The sequence below is a fragment of the Salvelinus alpinus genome, chromosome 10 (genome assembly GCF_045679555.1).
Source record: "Salvelinus alpinus chromosome 10, SLU_Salpinus.1, whole genome shotgun sequence".
NCBI classification, from domain to species: Eukaryota; Metazoa; Chordata; class Actinopteri; order Salmoniformes; family Salmonidae; genus Salvelinus; species Salvelinus alpinus.
In genome coordinates, this window is record NC_092095.1 from 40862607 (window position 1) to 40882953 (window position 20347).

General features: G+C 39.4%; 1 protein-coding gene across 3 annotated transcripts in view; it reads left to right on the forward strand.

The window, feature by feature from the left end:
- LOC139532053 (cadherin-18-like) overlaps nt 1–20347 on the forward strand; it is a 382969-nt gene that overhangs the window by 320544 nt on the left and 42078 nt on the right. For all 3 annotated transcript variants that reach the window (XM_071329163.1, XM_071329165.1, XM_071329164.1), the window contains 4 exons: nt 11122–11289; nt 12250–12437; nt 13288–13541; nt 18251–18387. In XM_071329163.1, coding sequence (XP_071185264.1) covers nt 11122–11289; nt 12250–12437; nt 13288–13541; nt 18251–18387 — 747 coding nt within the window. The remainder of the gene's footprint in view (nt 1–11121; nt 11290–12249; nt 12438–13287; nt 13542–18250; nt 18388–20347) is intronic.

The following is a 20347-nucleotide window of genomic DNA, read 5'->3' on the forward strand; positions in this document are numbered from 1 at the left end:
ACCCAAGTTGCCTTCAGCGAGGGAGACCGCTGATCTCATTGTTACCCATGTCTTTCGACCACATAGACTTCTCAAGGACATTGTCTCAGATCATGGTCCCCAGTTTGTCGCACGGTATTGGAATGCGTATCTGCTCCCTGTTGGGGGCATCGGTGAGTCTCTCCTCGGGGTTCCACCCTCAGTCGAATTGGCAAACTGAGCGGGCCATCCAGGAGCTGGATAACTTCCTCCGCTGCTTAGTCTCCACTCAGGCCAGCAACTGGAGCAAGTTCCTAGTCTTGGCGGAGTATGCTCATAACACACTGCCGAACTCGACAACTGGACTGTCGCCGTTCGAGTGTCAGTTCCCCCCCACCTGTTTCCTGATCAAGAGGCTGAAGCGAGGGTGTCATTAGCAGAGGTGTTCATTAAACAATGTTGTCACACCTAGATCAGAGTGCAATCCTCCTTAGTCCTCTCATCTGCCCGACACCAACACCAGGCAAACGATTGTGGCTGTCCACCCGTGATCTTCCCTTAAGGTGGACTCGCGGAAGCTCACTCCACACTACATAGGCCCATTCAAGATCCTGAGTCGAATCAACCTGGTCACCTATCGTCTCCAGCTTCCCAGGTCTATATGGTTCTGTCCATCCTTCCATGTCTCCCGTCTTAAGCTGGTAAGGACCAGTCCTCTCCCCCACACATGTCCCTCCGCCCCCTCGACTTGTACAATGGTCGCCCGTTGTACACTGTCTGGCGTCTATTGGAGGCTCGTCGGGTCCGAGGCACCCTGCAGTACCTTTGCTGGAGCTTGAATTGTGTTCCGTGTGCGTTTGTCTCTTGAGTGAGTTTTTGAGACATACCCAGTGTAACTGTAATCCTTCCATTACCGTTTCTCAATAAAGTATTATGTTTATCCTTAACCACTGATTTCTCGTCTGGTCTCTTCTGATGATGGAAAAAAACGTATTTGCACCAGGGTCCAATAAATATTATCTGTGTTTCTTGCAGTAGAACCTGGAGGAAACCTCAAATGTAGTAGTGTGTATTAGTTTTTTCAGATCAAAATAACAAGAGACACAAAAAGGCTGCACACTCAGAGCAGTGTGGACTGTGGAACACAAAAACAAGATCCCCCGAAGTGGGCGAAAGCAAGAGAAGAGCTTTGGTAATCTCCTAATAACCCTGTTCACCCTGGAGATTGTCCTCCTTTAGAAATGTCCAGTCAGACAAAGAGGGGGATAGTGTGATGGTATCAACTGTAATAGACTGGTGGGGGTTGAAGGAAAGGCTAACCACCTCACTCACTCAAATGGCCCTGGGTTCAACGACGACAGCTCCTTCTCAATTATTTTTATAAATTAACAGGCTTGTTCTATTGAGATCTAGCACAGACTATCAGGAATGGATGTCACTGCTCGAGGAAGTCAGTGGAGGAAGCGATTCAAGGATTGTTCGTGTGTCAAAGTTTCAAGGCACCTTTCAGGCTGGTGCATTTTGTTAAGGTAACTCGTTTTGTAGGAAGTACAGTACATGCACCATGCCTTTGTTGTCTTTGGTAGTATATCAATCAAATCAATTAAATGTATTTATAAAGCCCTTTTTACATCAGCAGACCCCAAATGTATGACACTGAACACATTGGCAATTTAAGAGGGAATCATATCCATAATACATATCTTTTTAGTGAAATAATTATTTTAGCATTGGGCTCTGGCACTATTGCTATTGCATGTATGTGCTTGTGTTCCAGAAATATTGTGGTATATAGTGTGGTAAATATTGTTAAAAACAACAACGACAAACGTGTTGCTGATGAATCCATAGCCTTTTGAAGCATCCCTAGATTGTACAGATTGTATCTTTAAAGTTCAGTGCTAGTTGTTTTTGCTGTTGTTTTTATTGTTGAAGTATACGCCTAGTGAGCTTCCTCCATTGTCCATCTTCCTGAGAAGGGAAGGAGGCTGACGATTCATTTTCGGACACAATAGCTACAGTGCCTTCAGAAAGTATTCACATCCCTTTACTTTTTCCACATTTTGTTGTGTTACAGACTGAATTTAAATTTATATTGTGTCACATTGATCTACACACAATACCCCATAATGTCAAAGTGGAATTCTGTTTGAAGAACATAAAAAAAACTAAAACAATGAAAAGCTGAAATGTCTTCATCAATAACTATTCAACTCTTTATTATAGCAAGCCTAAATAAGTTCAGGAGTAAAAATGTGCTTAACAAATCACATAATAAGTTGCATGGACTCATTAAAGGAATTGAAAGGCCTGTTCCGTGTATTCAACAGCAGAGTTGGGAGCTCTGGCTTGTTTTTTCGTACTGTTCCTACCATCGTCAGCTTCGTCTTGAGGAGCTGCTGTCCCAGCTTGTGTAAAGTAAAAAAGTTATCGCATGTGATGTTATGGCCACAGAGTCCCTGTGTCAAGTCCAGGACATCCCTTGGTTCTTCTCAGGGGCTCATCCATCTGGCTTCCCCGTATGCACTTGCAAGCTCCATGCATATGATGAAGCAGCTTCACAGGTAGCCCAGATCTTGATTCCATATTTAGACGGTATGTACTGCCTGAAGGGGTAGCGGCACCTAAATGGCATAAGCTGCTCATCAACAGTAACGTTGGGCCCAGGGTTGTAAAACAGTGTAAGGCTATACACCCACTTGTCCCACACTGACCTGGTTGCAGCTAGCTTGTCTCTTTGCCGCCGAGCTGGTCTGGTGTCTCGGTTATTGAAGTTGATAATCCTGGAAATAATGTGGAAGACATTGATACATGGAATGGTTATATGCCAGTTTCTGCATTCCACATGGATTCTGTGGATTCCCCATTGGATCTGAAAACACCAGCAAGGATAAGAAACTCAAAGTATGCATGTAAATTAGTTTAGTCCATCTCCTTCCATCTCTCTCCAAAAACATTCCTTCCCTCCAAATTAGTGCTGTCCAGAATGATTTTTTGGGATGGTGTCTGGGATAAACAGTTCAAAAGAAGACTTTGTCCTGCACATGAATAACAGCCATCTGCGTTGGCCCTGGTTGCATCCTCTATTTTTTGACTGACATTCATATTTTTCCTCCTGCAGCCCTCTGATGAGCTGGCTGCTGATGGGCTGGTCCTGGGGCTGGCTGAGGTCAATCTCATCCTCTTCTTCCAACTCACGGTCAGACTCTAAATTGACAGAGACATGATCCTCATATTCGGAAAATTCTTAATCTTCCAAAGTGGAAGATGCTCTTTCCACACTAAATTCTCTCTCTGCAAAAAAATATGTCTAAGGCCCTCTGAGCAGAGACTAATTTTGCCAAACTGATTGATTGTGTAAGGAGCCAAACATACAAAGCTATTTATTTGTTGTGAATTTTTTACAATGTATGAAATATTGTATTGTAATAACATTGCGCAGGTTCCCCGCAAGACATTGTGTAGTTTCACACACAACAAAGGGTAAAGAGTGCGAGAAAAGCGGGAGACAAGCAGACAGGTAGGGAGACAGCCCCAAGAACCTGTCTATGTTGAAACAGCATGCACAGGGAGGAAGAAGACAGAGTGAAGGCACACAGCCAAAACAAATACATTTTTACTTGTTTTCACCTAAAAACACACTTTTCCACACTTTTATTACCCTCGGGTCCAGTGGACCCGAACACCACATATGTAATATACATTCGTAGGGGGGTGCGCAGTGTGCACTCAATGAAAATGTGTTACTTTACATGTTCTTCACAGAAAATGTGTCACGACTTCCGCCGAAGTCCTCCTTGTTCGGGCGGCGTTCGGCGGTCGACGTCACCGGTCTTCTAGCCATCGCTGATCCACTTTTCATTTTCCATTTGTTTTGTTTTTGTTTTCTACACACCTGGTTTCATTCCCCAATTACATGTTCATGTATGTAACCCTCTGTTTCCCCCATGTTTTTGTGCGTGATTGTTTCCATGTTCATTCGGTACGTTATTGCTGGTTGTCGACGGGTGCTGTTTTCACCCGTGCATAATTGATTACCGTTTATTGTTGGTCAAGTGTATTGTTACCTTGTGCCTTCTATTTTGAGTAAAGTACGTTGCTCACTCATTCTGCTCTCCTGCGCCTGACTTCATGCACCAGCTACACCTACCTTCTGACAAAATGAGCCAAGGCCAATGGGTCTCAGGTTTAATTTTTTTTTCAATTAATAATTTTTATTTCAGTAAACATTGAAAATGGGTCCCACAGACCCAAACAAGGGTTAAATTGGCTTGAAAATTTGCTAGCAACAACCAACTTGACAGAGCTTGAATAATGTTTTTAAGAATAATGGGCAAATATTGTATTATTCAGGTGTGCAAGACTTACCCCAAAACACTCACAGCAGTAATCACTGCCAAAGGTGTTTCTAACATCAAATAAAATGTATTGGTCACATACACATGGTTAGCAGATGTTAATGCGAGTGTAGCGAAATGCTTGTGCTTCTAGTTCCGACCGTGCAGTAATATCTAAAAAGTAATCTAACAGTTTCACAACAACTACCTTATACACACAAGTGTAAAGGAATGAATAAGAATATGTACATATAAATATATGGATGAGCGATGGCCGAATGGCATAGGCAAGATGCAGTAGATGGTATAGAGTACAGTATATACATATGAGATGAGTAATGTAGGGTATGTAAACATTATATAAAGTGGCATTGTTTAAAGTGACACATTTATTACATCCAATTTTTTATTATTAAAGTGGCTAGAGATTTGAGTCAGTATGTTGGCAGCAGTACTGTCTAAGGGGATGAATACTTATCTAATCAAGATACACTGAGTATACCAAACATTATGAACACCACCCACACTCCCCCTTTTGCCCTCAGAACATCCTCAATTCGTCAGGCATGGACTCTACAAGGTATAAAAAGTGTTCCACAGGGATGCTGGCCAATGCTTACTCCAATGCTTCCCACAGTTGTGTCAAGTTGACTGGATGTCCTTTGGGTGGTGGACCATTCTTGATACCCCTTGGAAACTGTTGATCGTGAAAAATCCAGCAGCATTGCAGTTCTTAGCAAAAACCGGTGCGCCTGGCACCTACTACCGTACCCTGTTAAAAGGCACTTACAATTTGTGTCTTGCCATTCACCCTCTGAATGACACACAGACACAATGCATGTCTCTATTGTCTCAAGGCTTAAAAGTATTTCTTTAACCTGTCTCCTCCCCTTCATCTGCACTGCTTGAAGTGAATTTAACAGGTGACATCAATAAAGGATCAATAGCTTTCACCTGGATTCACCTGGTCAGTCTATGTCATGGAAAGAGCAGGTATTTTTGATGTTTTGTATACTCAGTGTATATTAGTGTTGTTTTTTCATGCATGTTTAATAAATGTAAAATAAATAAATACACTTTGACCTTACAGTGTTTTGTGTAGATTACAATTAAATCAATTTGAATCAGGCTTTGTAACACAACAAAATGTGGAAAAATGTAAGGGGTGTAAAGACTTTCTGTAGGCACTGTAGACGGAAGAGTGCAGAATATCCAGAGCCAAAACACATTTTATACTTCTTAGTAGGGCTGTGCTCATTGTTCATAAACAATGCTCAGTGAGTGATTGCTCTGGAGCGATGTGCCTTTGTGAGTAAAGCAGGAATAAGCAACCGTAAAGGTCAGATCCTCCGTCTTTGTGTTGTTTTAATGGAAAGTGTGGCCGTGTGCCAAGGTCTTCTGCTTCTTTGGGAGCCAGGCTTAAGTAATGCCATGGCTCCAGTTAATATCTTGGAACCTCAATGGCCTATACAGACCCACCAATGTACTGCATGTATGGTATGCCAGGTAAACGTCTTAGGCTATGTCTCAAATGACACCCTATTCCCTATATAGTGCACAAATTTTGACCCGAGCCCTATATGCTCTTGTCAAAAGTAGTGCACTAAATAGGGAATAAAGTGCAATTTGGGACATACAGTATGTCTTGGAATATCTCATATCTGAGGAATTTTAAAATGAATGAACAGTAAAGGTTGCGGTTATTTCATGCACGAGTACTGTATGGGCTAAGGTGAAATCAAGCATGCATTCCTTTCCTATCGAGTTTACTTACGCAGCTATTCATGGAATAAGTTTTGAAAGGTTAAATTCTTTCCAGATTCCAGACAATCTTGAACAATGCACAAGATATATCAACGTATGGAATGTGTGTTATGCCGACTATGGTAGCCTATGCCATGTGATAGACAGACACATGACTGACTCCTGTATACTTTGACATTCACGAGGCCTCCCTGTTGTGATATTTTTTTGTTTTGTCAAAGCTATTGGCCGGCCAGCACAGCATACTCTTATTGTATGCTAAAAGCCATCTATCTCTGCTGTGAGATGGAAGACTACTGTAGTGTGGAGAACAGCTGGACAGGATCCGAGAGTACAGACAACTGGACTACTTTATCTGTTCTCCTGGGTGACAGATGATGGCTCCGTCCCAAATGGCACCATATCCCCTATATAGTGCACTACTTTTGACCAGGGCCCATATGGCTCTCGTCATAAGTAGTGCACTATGTAGGGAACATGGTGTTATTTGGGACGCACTTTTGATATGTAACCTAACCTCTCAAATCCCCTGGAAGGTAATAGTGTTTGCTGCATCGCTCCTTAACCCATTTATAGTGGTTATTCTGCCCAAGACAAGTGGATTGGACTAGCTTCTGCCTATAGCATCCTCCTGAAGAGAGAGAGAGGAGATAATGTCTGTAAGAAAATAGATAATAGCATTGCCTCTTTTGTCCAAACCGGAAATTAGGCTCATGATAGAATCTAATTATGGCTTTGTTCTTAGAATCCGATCAGCGTATTCTAAGAAAACAAGAGAATAAGGATACAAGAGAATCAGGTTTATCTATAGATGAACTATACCCAGCAGGATAATGTAAAGATGGCTTTGAAACCAATCACCATACAAGATAATAAGATTTGTTTATAGATCAACAATGTCCAGTAGGACCAGTAATGGAAAACAACAAACTTCATTAACCTGTTATGGCTGCAGCCCGACGCCGGTACACCTATGGCAACATCCAGCTCAAGTGCAGGGCGCGAAATTCAAAATCTATTTTTTTAAATATTTAACTTTCACACATTAACAAGTCCAATACAGCATTTGAAAGATAAACATCTTGTCAATCCAGCCAACATTTTACAGAGAAAACACCACATATATTTATGTTAGCTCACCACCAAATAAAAAAGAGGACAGACATTTTTCACAGCACAAGTAGGATGCAAGTAGCATGCACAAGCCAACCTAACTAACCTAGAACCAACCTAAATAACCTAGAAAAAACTACCTCAGATGACAGTCCTATAACATGTTACACAATAAATCTATGTTTTGTTCAAAAAATTTGCATATTTTAGCTATAGATCAGTTTTACATTACTGCTACCATCATAGCTACAGTCAGAAATCGCACGGGAGTAGCCAGAGAAAATACAGACACCAACGTCAACTACTAATTACACATCATAAAACATTTCAGAAAAATATATGGTGGATAGCTAATGAAAGACAAAGATCTTGTGAATAGAGCCAATATTTCCGATTTTTGAAGTGTTTTACAGCGAAAACACAATATATCGTTATATTAGCTTACTACAATAGCTAGCACACAGCAGCATTGATTCTAGTCAAACGGTAGCATAGCACAGTTCGACAGATATATGAAAAAGCATCCCAAATTGGGTCCTTATCTTTGTTGATCTTCCATCAGAATGTTCTCCAAGGGGTCCTTTGTTCAGAAACGTCTTTATTTCGATCCAGAACGAACGATTTCCCTCTTGAATTAGCAAGCACACTGGCAGTGCGGCGCTAACCTCTCCATCTTGACAAAATTCTTGCGTCGCATCACGTCTAAAGTCCAGAATAAATTTCAATAATATAATGAAACTATATTGAAAAAACATACTTTAGGATGATATTGTGACATGTATCAAATAAAATCGAAGCCAGAGATCATATTCACCTTTAACGAGTGTTTTCCAGAAGCCGAGTCCAGGTCCTACTTCGCGCCCAGAAAAAAAAATAAAGTGCGCAAGTCTCACTCCAAGAGGTTGTGTTCAATCCCAGGACGAGATAATCAAGTCATTTCTGCTCTCACTTCCGCATGACACCCAGAGGAAGGCGTATGACGTGTTTCTACAGTCTTAAGTGACATGCCCTTTTATAGACAAGCTCTTGAAGAGAGACATCGATTTTGGAAATCTCACTTCCGGATAGGAAATGGGCTGTAAAAAGACTTCTGTTCCACTTAGAGAAATAATTAAAACGGTTTTAGAAACTAGAGACTGTTTTCTATCCAATAGTAATAATAATATGCATATTGTACGAGCAAAAATTGATTAAGAGGCCGTTTGAAAATGGCCACATATTTCCAGTTTTTCAATACGCCCCCTGCAGCCATAACAAGTTAAACTTTCTTTTCAAACAGATAGGATATGTCGTTGATAGGTCCTTGATTCTTGATACAATATCTCTCTCCTACCAAAATCAAATAGACACATTTTGTTCAGTACTATTACATCCATATTGCAAATACTGTACATTGGGATATACACATAATAGTACAAGTCATTTAGGCTTCCCATTTCTTGTCCACAAGAATATGTATTGATTTGATGGCAACGGTGGGCTTGAAACTGAGAAGATTGTAACCCCACACCTTCATTTTGTTTGTGTGCTACTTCAAGGATTTTCACACATGCAGAAACTACCTTACAAATGAAGCAAGTATTTGAGTAAGAAAATAGGAAAACAAGACAAACTGCACTTTTATACAGAGAAATTAACAACTGTCTCCTGGAACGTTCCTGATTTTGCGAAAAGTAAACAACCTATATCCTGCAAACTCACACACAAAAATTGACATATTTTTCAAGGGGCCTTGTACAGATCAAATCGCACAATGCGACCACTGATCTTTTCTATAACCTTGTAAAAATATTGATCAAGATACGAAATGGACTGATTGCTACTGAAGAGAAGTGTGTGTGTGTACTCGTTTTTTTTTATTATCACAGCTACCGACTATACCAACTACTATGTCATTATTATATTCTATATTATAGACATCACAGCCGAGACCCTGCTGTTTTCTGTAGATTGCTGTTAGAGTCAGTTCACACAAAGGTTCACAGGAATACAAGTTCACCAGTTGCTCAAGGGTTTTGCCTCTGGGAGAGAGAGAGAGTAAGAGAGTGAGAGAGATTGAGACTGAGAACTGAAGTAACAGGCAACACATATTAAATCCCAGTCCTTGATCTGGTTTCAGTGTACAGCGGGGCGAGAGAGTGGGGCACTTTAATCCCCTCACACACATACTAATCATGACCAGATTGTGTATATTCTTTACTTTACAATGTGTGGGAATGAAATATCAGTACAAGCTTCAACTGGCATGGAATCAATTACATTGCATTGAGCACTGGGTAATTTACGCAATTTGAACAGTGACATGAACTTCCTTTTGTACTATACTGTATGTACTGTACTGTACTATGCATTGATTCAGAATATCTATGTTTAACCCTAGTAGAAAGTTCATGGAGCTATATCCTGCATTATTATAGTGATAAACATGATTGAATGGGTTCTTTGGGGAAGGCTGCATTCTCTGCCTTACCAAGGTTGCATAGTCATTTGAAATATATTGGAAAGTGTAGAAAGGCTAACCTTGGCAATGAAACATTTGGACAATCAAGGTCGAAAGGATGTTGGAGCAGCCTATTTTTATGTTATGCATCTTTTATTTAAACTGTCAAACTGAACGATTATTTCTCACAAGGCCCTTGTGAGAATCCAAATTCTGGCCTAGACAGTAATGGCACATTGCTTTAATAACTTATACACCACAACTTTCTCCCCTCCGAATCTACAAGGAATAGGGTGTTGGGCCATCACGAGTCAGAACAGCTTCAATGCACCTTGACATAGATGCTACAAGTGTCTGGAACTCTATTGGAGGGATGTGAGACATTTCTTCTAGAGGTCGACCGATTATGATTTTTCAACTCCGATACCGATTATTGGAGGACCAAAAAAAGACGATACCGATTAATCGGCCGATTTTTTTACATTTATTTGTAATAATGACAATTACAACAATACTGAATGAACACGTATATTAACTTAATACATCAATAAAAATCTTCTTTTTTTTTACTTGAAATCGGCCCTAATTAATCGGCCATTCCGATTAATCGGTCAACCTCTAATTTCTTCCACAGTAAAATCCATAATTAGTTTTTTGTTGTTGATGGTGGTGGAAAATGCTGTCTCCGGAGCCGCTCCAGAATCTCCCATAAGTGTTCATTTGGGTTGAGATCTGGTGACTAAGACGGCCATGACATATGGTTTACCTCGTTTTTATGCTCATCAAACCATTCAAACCACCCGTGCCCTGTGGATGCAGGCATGGTCATTTTATGGCGGCATAGCCATGGAAGCAAAAATAATGGCCAAAATAATGGCTTGCCCAGCATTTTTTCACATCACCCTAAGCATGATGGGATTTTTATTGTTTAATTAACTCAGGAACCACACCTGTGTGGGAGCAGCTGCTTTCAATATACTTTGGCTCCCTCATTTACTCAAGTGCTTCCATTAGTTTGGCAGTTACCTGTATTTTCCAACCTTGCATTATTAGTTACTGTAAAGTAAAGAGCCTAAGGTCATTACTGCTTCTGTTTTTTCAATTGTCACTTTTACCCAAATAACAAGAGGAATACCATAATAATCTCAAGAATTTATTCTTTTATATATTCAAGTCAAGTGACTCTAAGAATCTCTATTCATACAGAAAAAAACATTGGTAGTCAATACTGACATTGGTATTCACACTGTACTAACATAGATATTCATAGTAACATTTGAATTCCTCTATTCTTCTCCCTCTGTCCAGGAGTCATCAATTAGCCATGCAGTACAGTAGAAACATTGGTATTCATTGGTAACAGAGGTACTTCGCTATTCTTCTCCCCCTGTCCAGGATGGCTTTAGTTCTAAACTGTATGTCCTTAGCCGAATAGTACAATAGTAACATTGGTATTCATATAGTACAGTAGTAATATTGCTATTCTTATATTCTTTTCTCCATGTCCAGGAGTCATCAGGACTGCCTTAGCCAACATGGACCGGGAGGCGAGAGAACACTATGCTGTAGTCATTCAAGCCAAAGACATGGCAGGATCAGTTGGAGGACTTTCGGGGTCCACCACTATCAACATCACCCTCACCGACGTCAACGACAACCCTCCCAAGTTCCCGCAAAGTGAGTATAGACACCCTGGCTGCATTCAGCAGGCAAAACGGTGTGTAACATTCAGAGAGAAATAAAACAAACATGCCACTCTCACATCTGGAATAAGGAATCACATCAGACTATTTGTATAATTTATATCTGCAATGTTTCCCACCATTTGCGTGGCCCAGTTACTCCATATCACTTGGATTTCAAGGCTTAACGATATCTAAGACATCTACTATCTATTTCTGCTAAATACTAATCACTGTTTGATAAACAGCAGTGCTTCTCAGAGGCTCTTCTCGTGACTGGCACAAGATCCATTTGAGAGTATTTTTAGTAGGCCAATTATAAATGGAGTGTTCTCATCTATCTATAGAATAATCATGATATACTCCTCCTCACTCATATAGATAGAGCTTCAACATAGAAACTCATCAGCTTTAATTGACTGTCAGTAGGCTCCATCTTTAATTAATATATAACAGATGTTCAAAAGACATTAGTTAGATGAGCATAGCATTGACTAAAATCGCACCAATTATGAATCATGATTTTAATGTTTTTTTTTCTTCTATCCTATCATGTAATAATAATCAAATACTTATATGACATTTGGTTTCAAAATGGACCTCATCAAATGCCATGCAGGCAACAACAAAAAAATAGCTTGAACAATTTAATGTTATGTTGCTGTAAGAACACTGAACATCTGTACAGTTATAGTTCAATCAGTCCAAGTTTGTAAGAGTTAAAGTCAACACTATTAAAGTGCCCTCAGACACATTTCAGGTCTAAATGTCGAGTCAAGCATTCCGACATGATTTCAAAGGGCATTAAGTAGCAATTCAAGGGGCATCTGTGAAGTCATTTCAGGGTGACACAGCTAAAAACATAATCATTTGGACAATCAGCCCAAAATATGTCACCAACTAGTGATGTTAAGCTTTTTCTACATGGCTGTATTGTTATGCTCATGATCAACAGAAAATTACCAGCTGTACGTCCCTGAGTCGGCCCAGGTTGGCAAGCCAGTGGGGAAGATAAAAGCCAATGACGAGGACCTTGGCGTCAATGCAGAGATCAAGTACAGCATCATCAACTCAGAAGGAGCAGCCATGTTCTCCATCAACACTGACAGGGACACCAGGGAGGGAATCATCAGCCTCAAGAAGGTAAACGACAGAGTATTAAGGTTTTGTATGATTTCAGCCAGTAGTTTTGAAAGTAGCGCTCACAAGCCAAAACGGGTCCCCGGAAAATTGTGCACAATTGTGTACGACATCATCCATTTCATGTGATATATATATATATATATACACACATATATTTGTTTTGTTGTTTTAATTTGTATGATATGTTACGATTTTGTAAGTTCTTAAAAGGACTTTTGAGAAACTTACCCCACCCACAATAGACTTCCTCAAAGCAAAGCTCTCAATATAGGGATGCAGGTCTTCAGATGTTGTACGCATGAAATTGTGTAATTCCGAACTCTATCTGTAACGTTCTGTTTCATTTTGTTGGACTCGAACAATACATTTCCGTGTGCGAACATGCACGTGCTTTCTCGTTACTCGTATCACCACAATGGAAAGCACCCATGGAAATGTGTCGCTAAAAAAGTGTCTCGAACCTTCTATAACATGCCATTTTCATACAAAATAGAGATTTGGTTAAAAAATAGCAAACCAATCCTTTATAAGATCCCGTTGAATCACTTTAAGGAAGATGTTCAACCATTTGCACTTGCACACTCACCTTTAACGATATAACAACATAGGATTGGTGTAAGGATTGGTTGGAGGAAGTTACCACCATTGTAAAAATCCACAGTGCACACTGGGAGAAGAGAGTAGATGCTCTATACCTGTGTAATAATGCTGTTAATATTTTTGTAAGAAAAATATATTAACATTTTATATAGTACTTTAGTAGGCTACTTGCATTGTAATTACATGGTACACAAGTGGAATGAAGTCTGTTCCTAATCCTGCATGTTTTCCTTGTGCCTTTTTCCTGCAGCCACTGAACTACGAGAGGAAGAAAACCTACACCCTTCAAATTGAGGGAGTGAATAGCCACTTGGAGCCTCTTTTTTCCTACCTTGGTCCTTTCAAAGATACTGCCACCCTAAAGATCACTGTGGGAGATGTGGACGAACCGCCTGTTTTCTCTATGGACTATTACATCATGGATGTTTATGAAAACGCTCGGATTGGTAGAGAGGTGGGGGCTGTAACTGCCAGGGATCCAGACAGCAAAAACAGTCATGTCAGGTAAGAGCTTGGAGCCAATGTATTCTCTTTAGCATCCCAAATGACACCCTATTCCCTATATAGTGGACTACGTTTGACCAGTGCACTGCATCTGAATCCTGGATAGGGCAGGATCTGCTAACACTATCAGTATACTGTGTGCACTCTGTTATGTTTTACGAGATAATTTATACTTTACATGTACAGACATCATGCACTGTTAGTACAACTGTTTACATACATATACATCTATTCAGGTGCCCTAAGACATTATAATAACCCCCCCCCCAAAAAAAAAACTGCCTCTGCACCCACTATCATGTCTAAAAGCTTAAGGTCATTCAGCCTCTAAAAACCTTAAATTAATTTTCGCATTTCAAGAAATGAAGAGGGAGTTGTCATAAACTCATATCAGATATATTACCCATACACCAATAGATTGCAATCTAATAGTCCCTATTACATGATACAAGATCTTGGTTTGGTGAATATGGGGCTTAGGGAATTCTTCAACTGCATTAAGCACTGAACCTCAGTCACTTCACGTGTTATTGTGCCCATATCTCTTTCCGCCATATCTGCAAAAGACAAGCTCTGCCCATTTATGAAGAAATATGTATCTATAATACATTTTCAAGGAGATAGAGGCACAGACAGTCTAAAAATAAATAATAAGAATGGTTGATTCAACATAAGAATCTTAAGATATTTTAAAGGGATTTGTGGTAAACAAAAGGGAAATCTACATATGAAAGGGTCTTGGTGGGATACCTCCCCCTCATTCAGTCTTACAGCTCTCTCACTGTTCTCCACCAGACAGAAAGAGAAAATGGGAAATGTTTGGATGACATCCATTTGAACTTGGAAAAATAAAAGATAGAAAAAAACAACAATGCCACAGAAGAATATTCCTTGTGTTGGTGGTTGACGGATGGCATGTGTAAAAATGCAGTAGGGGCAGATAGCAGTCTCTTTCTCTTTGATCGCTGATGTTGCTTTTGCCTCATGTTTTAGCTATGTTTCTTTAAGATACAAGGTAACAACGCCAGTAGTCTGGTTTGTTCTGACAGTTTCATGTCCCTCTGAAAGTGAGACATTTAATAACCCGAGTCATACTTGTAGTGCACTGTGTAGATGGTCTTCTTTACTGTACTAACATATTTTTTATAAAGCTCTATGCTTGACTCACTTGACCTAAACACTTGTCTCATACAAGGAGCATAGGTCATTAGCGAATGTTGACAATAGAAAATGGCCAACATATATTATTACTGAGAACCATTACTGAATTAGTAGTGCAAATGGAACTTAAAAGATAAATTACCAACCACACATTCAGTGTTCATTTCATTCATAATAACAGTCTTTTAAAAGGAACATAAGCATACATGAACAAAGTTCTTGTTCTCTATTCAAGACATCTTCTGATGCAATTTAATGACTTAGTAAAGACTGTGGAGAACCAGTGGAGGCCCATTAATACAATGTTACTATCACACATATAAACATTATTACACAAAACATTCCTCTCGTTAAAGAGCCCTGGATAATTGCTGTTGACCAGTTTCAGTGAGTCTTCAACATTAGTGTCCTGAACAAACCCATTGACTGACTGAATCCCAAATGGCACCCTATTCCCTATATAGCGCACTACTTTGTTCAAAAGTACGGCACTACAGTGGCTTGCGAAAGTATTCACCCCCCTTGCCAATTTTCCTATTTTGTTGCCTTACAACCTGGAATTAAAATAGATTTTTGGGGGATTTGTATCATTTGATTTAAACAACATGCCTACCACCATGAAGATGCAAAAAAATGTATTGTGAAACAAACAACAAATAAGACAAAAAAAATGAAAACTTGAGCGTGCATAACTATTCACCCCCCAAAGAAAATACTTTGTAGAGCCACCTTTTGCAGCAATTATAGCTGCAAGTCTCTTGGGGTATGTCTCTATAAGCTTGGCACATCTAGCCACTGGGTTTTTGCTCATTCTTCAAGGCAAAACTGCTCCAGCTCCTTCAAGTTGGATGGGTTCCACTGGTGTACATCAATCTTTAACGTCTTGTCAATAGGGGGGCGCTGTTTTCACTTTGGAAAAAATCGTGCCCAAATTAAACTGCCTCGTACTCTATTCTAGATCATACAATATGCATATTATTATTACTATTGGATAGAAAACACTGTGAAGTTCCTAAAACTGTTTGAATTATATCTGTGAGTAAAACAGAACTCATTTGGCAGCAAACTTCCATACAGGAAGTGAAAAATCGGAAAACGAGGTTCTGTTTAAGGGCCTGCCTATTCAACTGGCTTTTATTTATCGATATGTATGCACTTCATACGCCTTCCACTAGATGTTAACAGGCAGTGGAAGGTGGAATGGGGTGTCTAGCTTGATCTGAGGTCGAATAAGAGCTTTTGGAGTGACAGGTCCGGTATTTCTTTGTCTTCGAAGACGCGCTGGGGAGCTCGACATTGTCTTCTGAAAAGCGTTCGGTATACACGGCGAATATCTCCGGCTCTGATTTTATTTGATACATATGATAATAACATCATAAAGTAGGTTTTTTCAATATAGTTTTATCAGTTTATTCAACGTTTATTGGGACTTTTGGAGTTTTCCGTTCTTTGCGCCAAGAGAGGATGGGAATGTTAGCAACCTTGGCTAGCATTGTGGCGCGAATTCGACAGAAGAAATGGACATTCTAAAACCAAACAACAATTTATTCTGGACCAAGGACTCCTTGTACAACATTCTGATGGAAGCTCAGCAAAAGTAAGAAAACATTTATGATGTTATTTCTTATTTCTGTGTAAAATGTTGACTCCTATTTTCCGCCGTGTTGGTGAGTGCTGTCTCACAATAACGCAAGCTGTATGTTATGTTAAAGTTATTTTAAAAAATCTAACACAGCGGTTGCATTAAGAACCAGTGTATCTTTCATTTGCCATACAACAAGTATTTTTATGTAAAGTTTATGATGAGTTCTTTGGTCAGATTAGGTGAGTGTCCAAAATATCTCAGGAGATTCTGGTGAAACGTTGCTACGTATTCACAATGTATAACCAGGATTTGTAGCTAGAAATATGCACATTTTCGAACAAAACATAAATGTATTGTATAACATCTGATGAAGTTGTCCAAAGGTTAGTGATTAATTGTATATCTTTTGCTGGTTTTTGCGAAAGCTACCTTTGTGGTGAATAAATGCGTTTGTGTGTTTGGCTATTGTGGTAAGCTAATATAATTCTATATTGTGTTTTCGCTGTAAAACACTTAAAAGATCGGAAATATTGGCTGGATTCACAAGATGTTTATCTTTCATTTGCTGTACACCATGTATTTTTCATAAATGTTTTATGATGAGTATTTATTTATTTCATGTTGCTCTCTGTAATTATTCTGGCTGCTTTGGTGCTATTTTTGATGGTGGTTGCAATGTAAAACTATGATTTATACCTCAAATATGCACATTTTCGAACAAAACATAAATGTATTGTATAACATGTTATAAGACTGTCATCTGATGAAGTTGTTTCTTGGTTAGTGACTAATTTTATCTCTATTTTGTCGGTTTTGTGAAAGCTACCTATGCGGTGGAAACATGGTGAAAATATGCGGTTGTGTGTTTGGCTATTGTGGTTAGCTAACGTAAAATTCCAAAAGTCCCATTAAACGTTGAATAAACTGATAAAACTCGGTTGAAAAAACCTACTTTATGATGTTTTTCTCATATGTATCAAATAAAATCAGAGCCGTGTATACCGAACGCTTTTCAGAAGACAATGTCGAGCTCCCCCGCGCGCCGTGGAAGACAAAGAAATACCGGACCTGTCACTCCAAAAAAGCTCTTATTCGGCCTCAGATCAAGCTAGACACCCCATTCAACCTTCTACTGCCTGTTGACATCTAGTGGAAGGCGTATGAAGTGCATACATATCGATAAATAAAAGCCATTTGAATAGGCAGGCCCTGAAACAGAGCCTCGTTTTCAGATTTTTCACTTCCTGTATGGAAGTTTGCTGCCAAATGAGTTCTGTTTTACTCACAGATATAATTCAAACAGTTTTAGAAACGTCAGAGTGTTTTCTATCCAATAGTAATAATAATATGCATATTGTATGATCTAGAACAGAGTACGAGGCCGTTTAATTTGGGCACGATTTTTTCCAAAGTGAAAACAGCGACCCCCCTATTGACAAGAAGTTTTAATATGGTCAGGGCGTGACAATTATTTAACTAATTAAGTGACTTATGAAGGTAATTGGTTGCACCAGATCTTATTTAGGGGCTTCATAGCAAAGGGGGTGAATACATATGCACGCACCACTTCTCTGATTTTTATTTTGTATCATTTTTTAATTTCACTTCACCAATTTGGACTATTTTGTGTATGTCCATGACATGAAATCCAAATAAAAATACATTTAAATCACAGGTTGTAATGAAACAAAATAGGAGAAACGCCAAGGGGGTGAATACTTTTGCAAGGTACTGTATATAGGGAATAGGGTGTCATTGGGATGCAAGCACTGTAGTGTCTGAAACAAACCCGTTGCACTGTTGACCGTAGACTCCATGGCACACAGGGATATGTTTGACATTAACCCTTCAAGGGTAATTTATTTTTGCATTGTGATGCATTTCCCATTTCCTCAGGTCTGCTTGAAATGTTTCTTAGATTGTGAAAATGCGGTATTCATGTAAGCCTCCTTTCTCAAAATAGGTATTTCATCGACCACAGCGAGCACAGCGATAAGTATTTCAACATCGACATGGATAGCGGAGTTATAAAGACTACCCAGAGTCTGGACCGGGAGGACATGCCATGGCATAACATCACTGTGATAGCTTCGGAGGTTGGTAGGTACCCAGGGTTTCCATTCATACTGCAGCTGTGTGTGTGTGTGTGTGTGTGTGTGTGTGTGTGTGTGTGTGTGTGTGTGTGTGTGTGTGTGTGTGTGTGTGTGTGTGTGTGTGTGTGTGTGTGTGTGTGTGTGTGTGTGTGTGTGTGTGTGTGTGTGTGTGTGTGTGTGCGTACGTCTATGGGGGAGGGATATCCTCAAGCATAAAATATAAAATGCGTAGAGGTTTTGGAGGAGTTATTAAAACCACACTGGTATTGGTGAGGTTTGTGAAGAGTCAATCAATGTTTCTTTTCTTGTTCTGATCTTATAAAATCTATTAGCATTTCCTTTAGCCTTTTCACAAACCAATTACTTATGGTTATACCTGCCTAACTGATAATGGCACAGAGACAAGTAGTTCTGTGCAACTTCCAGCACGCGTTTACTATGAACACTGTGGCTATACCAGCTTTAAGTAAGAGTGGCCATGTAGGCTACCATGGCTATTTGCTCATAATGTAGGCCTACCAGAGTGGCTCAAAAACAGTGGAGAAAATGTACCCCATAACATTTTAACATGGAAATAACTGTTTTATCATTCAGCCTACAGTAGCATCCAATGTGTGGTGTTCAATGTAGACCTACATTCCATCAGACTTGCAGGGCTTGACATCAAGCATGCAGGGCTTGCCATTAACCTGTTTATCCACTTGTACTTCAGATAAGGAGGTGACTGAAAATGTTGTTGTGTTGTTTGATGCAAGAAACCACTTGCATTATTATTATTCCCATACCATTATTACAGAGAATCAGACAAATTATGCTATTTGAGACACAAACACATGATCCTTTAATGCCAGCATATTAATATTTAATGGTGATCAAAATGATATGTTATTGTGTTTTATAACTTATATTAAAACACTACTATTCTGGTTATGTAATTTGTGTTGCCGTTTCCAAAATGCTGTTCTGAAATCTAAAGCATGAATATAGAGAGCGTGTTTGGCGGATGTTCCAAATCTTTTAACAGTTTATTCATAGCACATTTTATTGAACATATTGACTGTTGTTTCATTTCCATATTATATTTGCCTTTAAAAGTGTATCATTATGCATGAGTCATTAATAGTTGCAAAATTGCTCCATGAGAGTTGCAAAAATGACATTTTAAAATGCTTTCAATTTGTTTATATCTCCTGCACAGAATTAGGACTTCAGTCTTACTGCTGGTGAAGTAGGTGTCTGATGAAGCTAGTAAACTATTATAACTGCTGTTATTTGGAATTTGGAAGGAATAGGCATAACTCTCGCTATTATTTCCACTTGAATTGTATTGTATATAATTGAGATTGTACATTTCATATAAACGTCATGATATACATGTCAATATATATAAAAGCTCTTCATGCTACTATGAATATTGAAAGGGATTCATTTTTACATACAGTATATTCTATGCTATAATTTTCGAACGGCATATCGTACTAACTGCACCACTTAAGCGAGATAATGTGTAGAATGCCAGGTAGGCCATCACACTAAGGATAATTACCATGGAAATGATGTATACATAAAATGGCGACGGAGAAGAAGGCAGACGTGCCCCCCAACCGATTGTGTTTTTTTGATTGTTTATTTGCATTATTTGTAAGATATTTGTTTACAAATTTTGTGCATATTGTTGCCGCTACCATCTCTTATGACCGAAAATAACTTCTGGACATCAGGACTGCGATTACTCACCAAGGACTGGCAGAATCCTTTTTTTCATTTAACGAGTCTGATGCGAACAATATACTGCTTTCTCGGGAGCAGGCCCAGATTCCCGTGATTTGTGTGAAGAGGAGGAGGAGAAAAACGGGGCCGGAGGGCAGGCTGCCTTCTAAGAATTCGTAGGCAATCGAATAAACCCCCACATCCTTCCATTCTGCTAGCAAACGTGCAATCTTTGGACAATGAAATAGATAACCTAC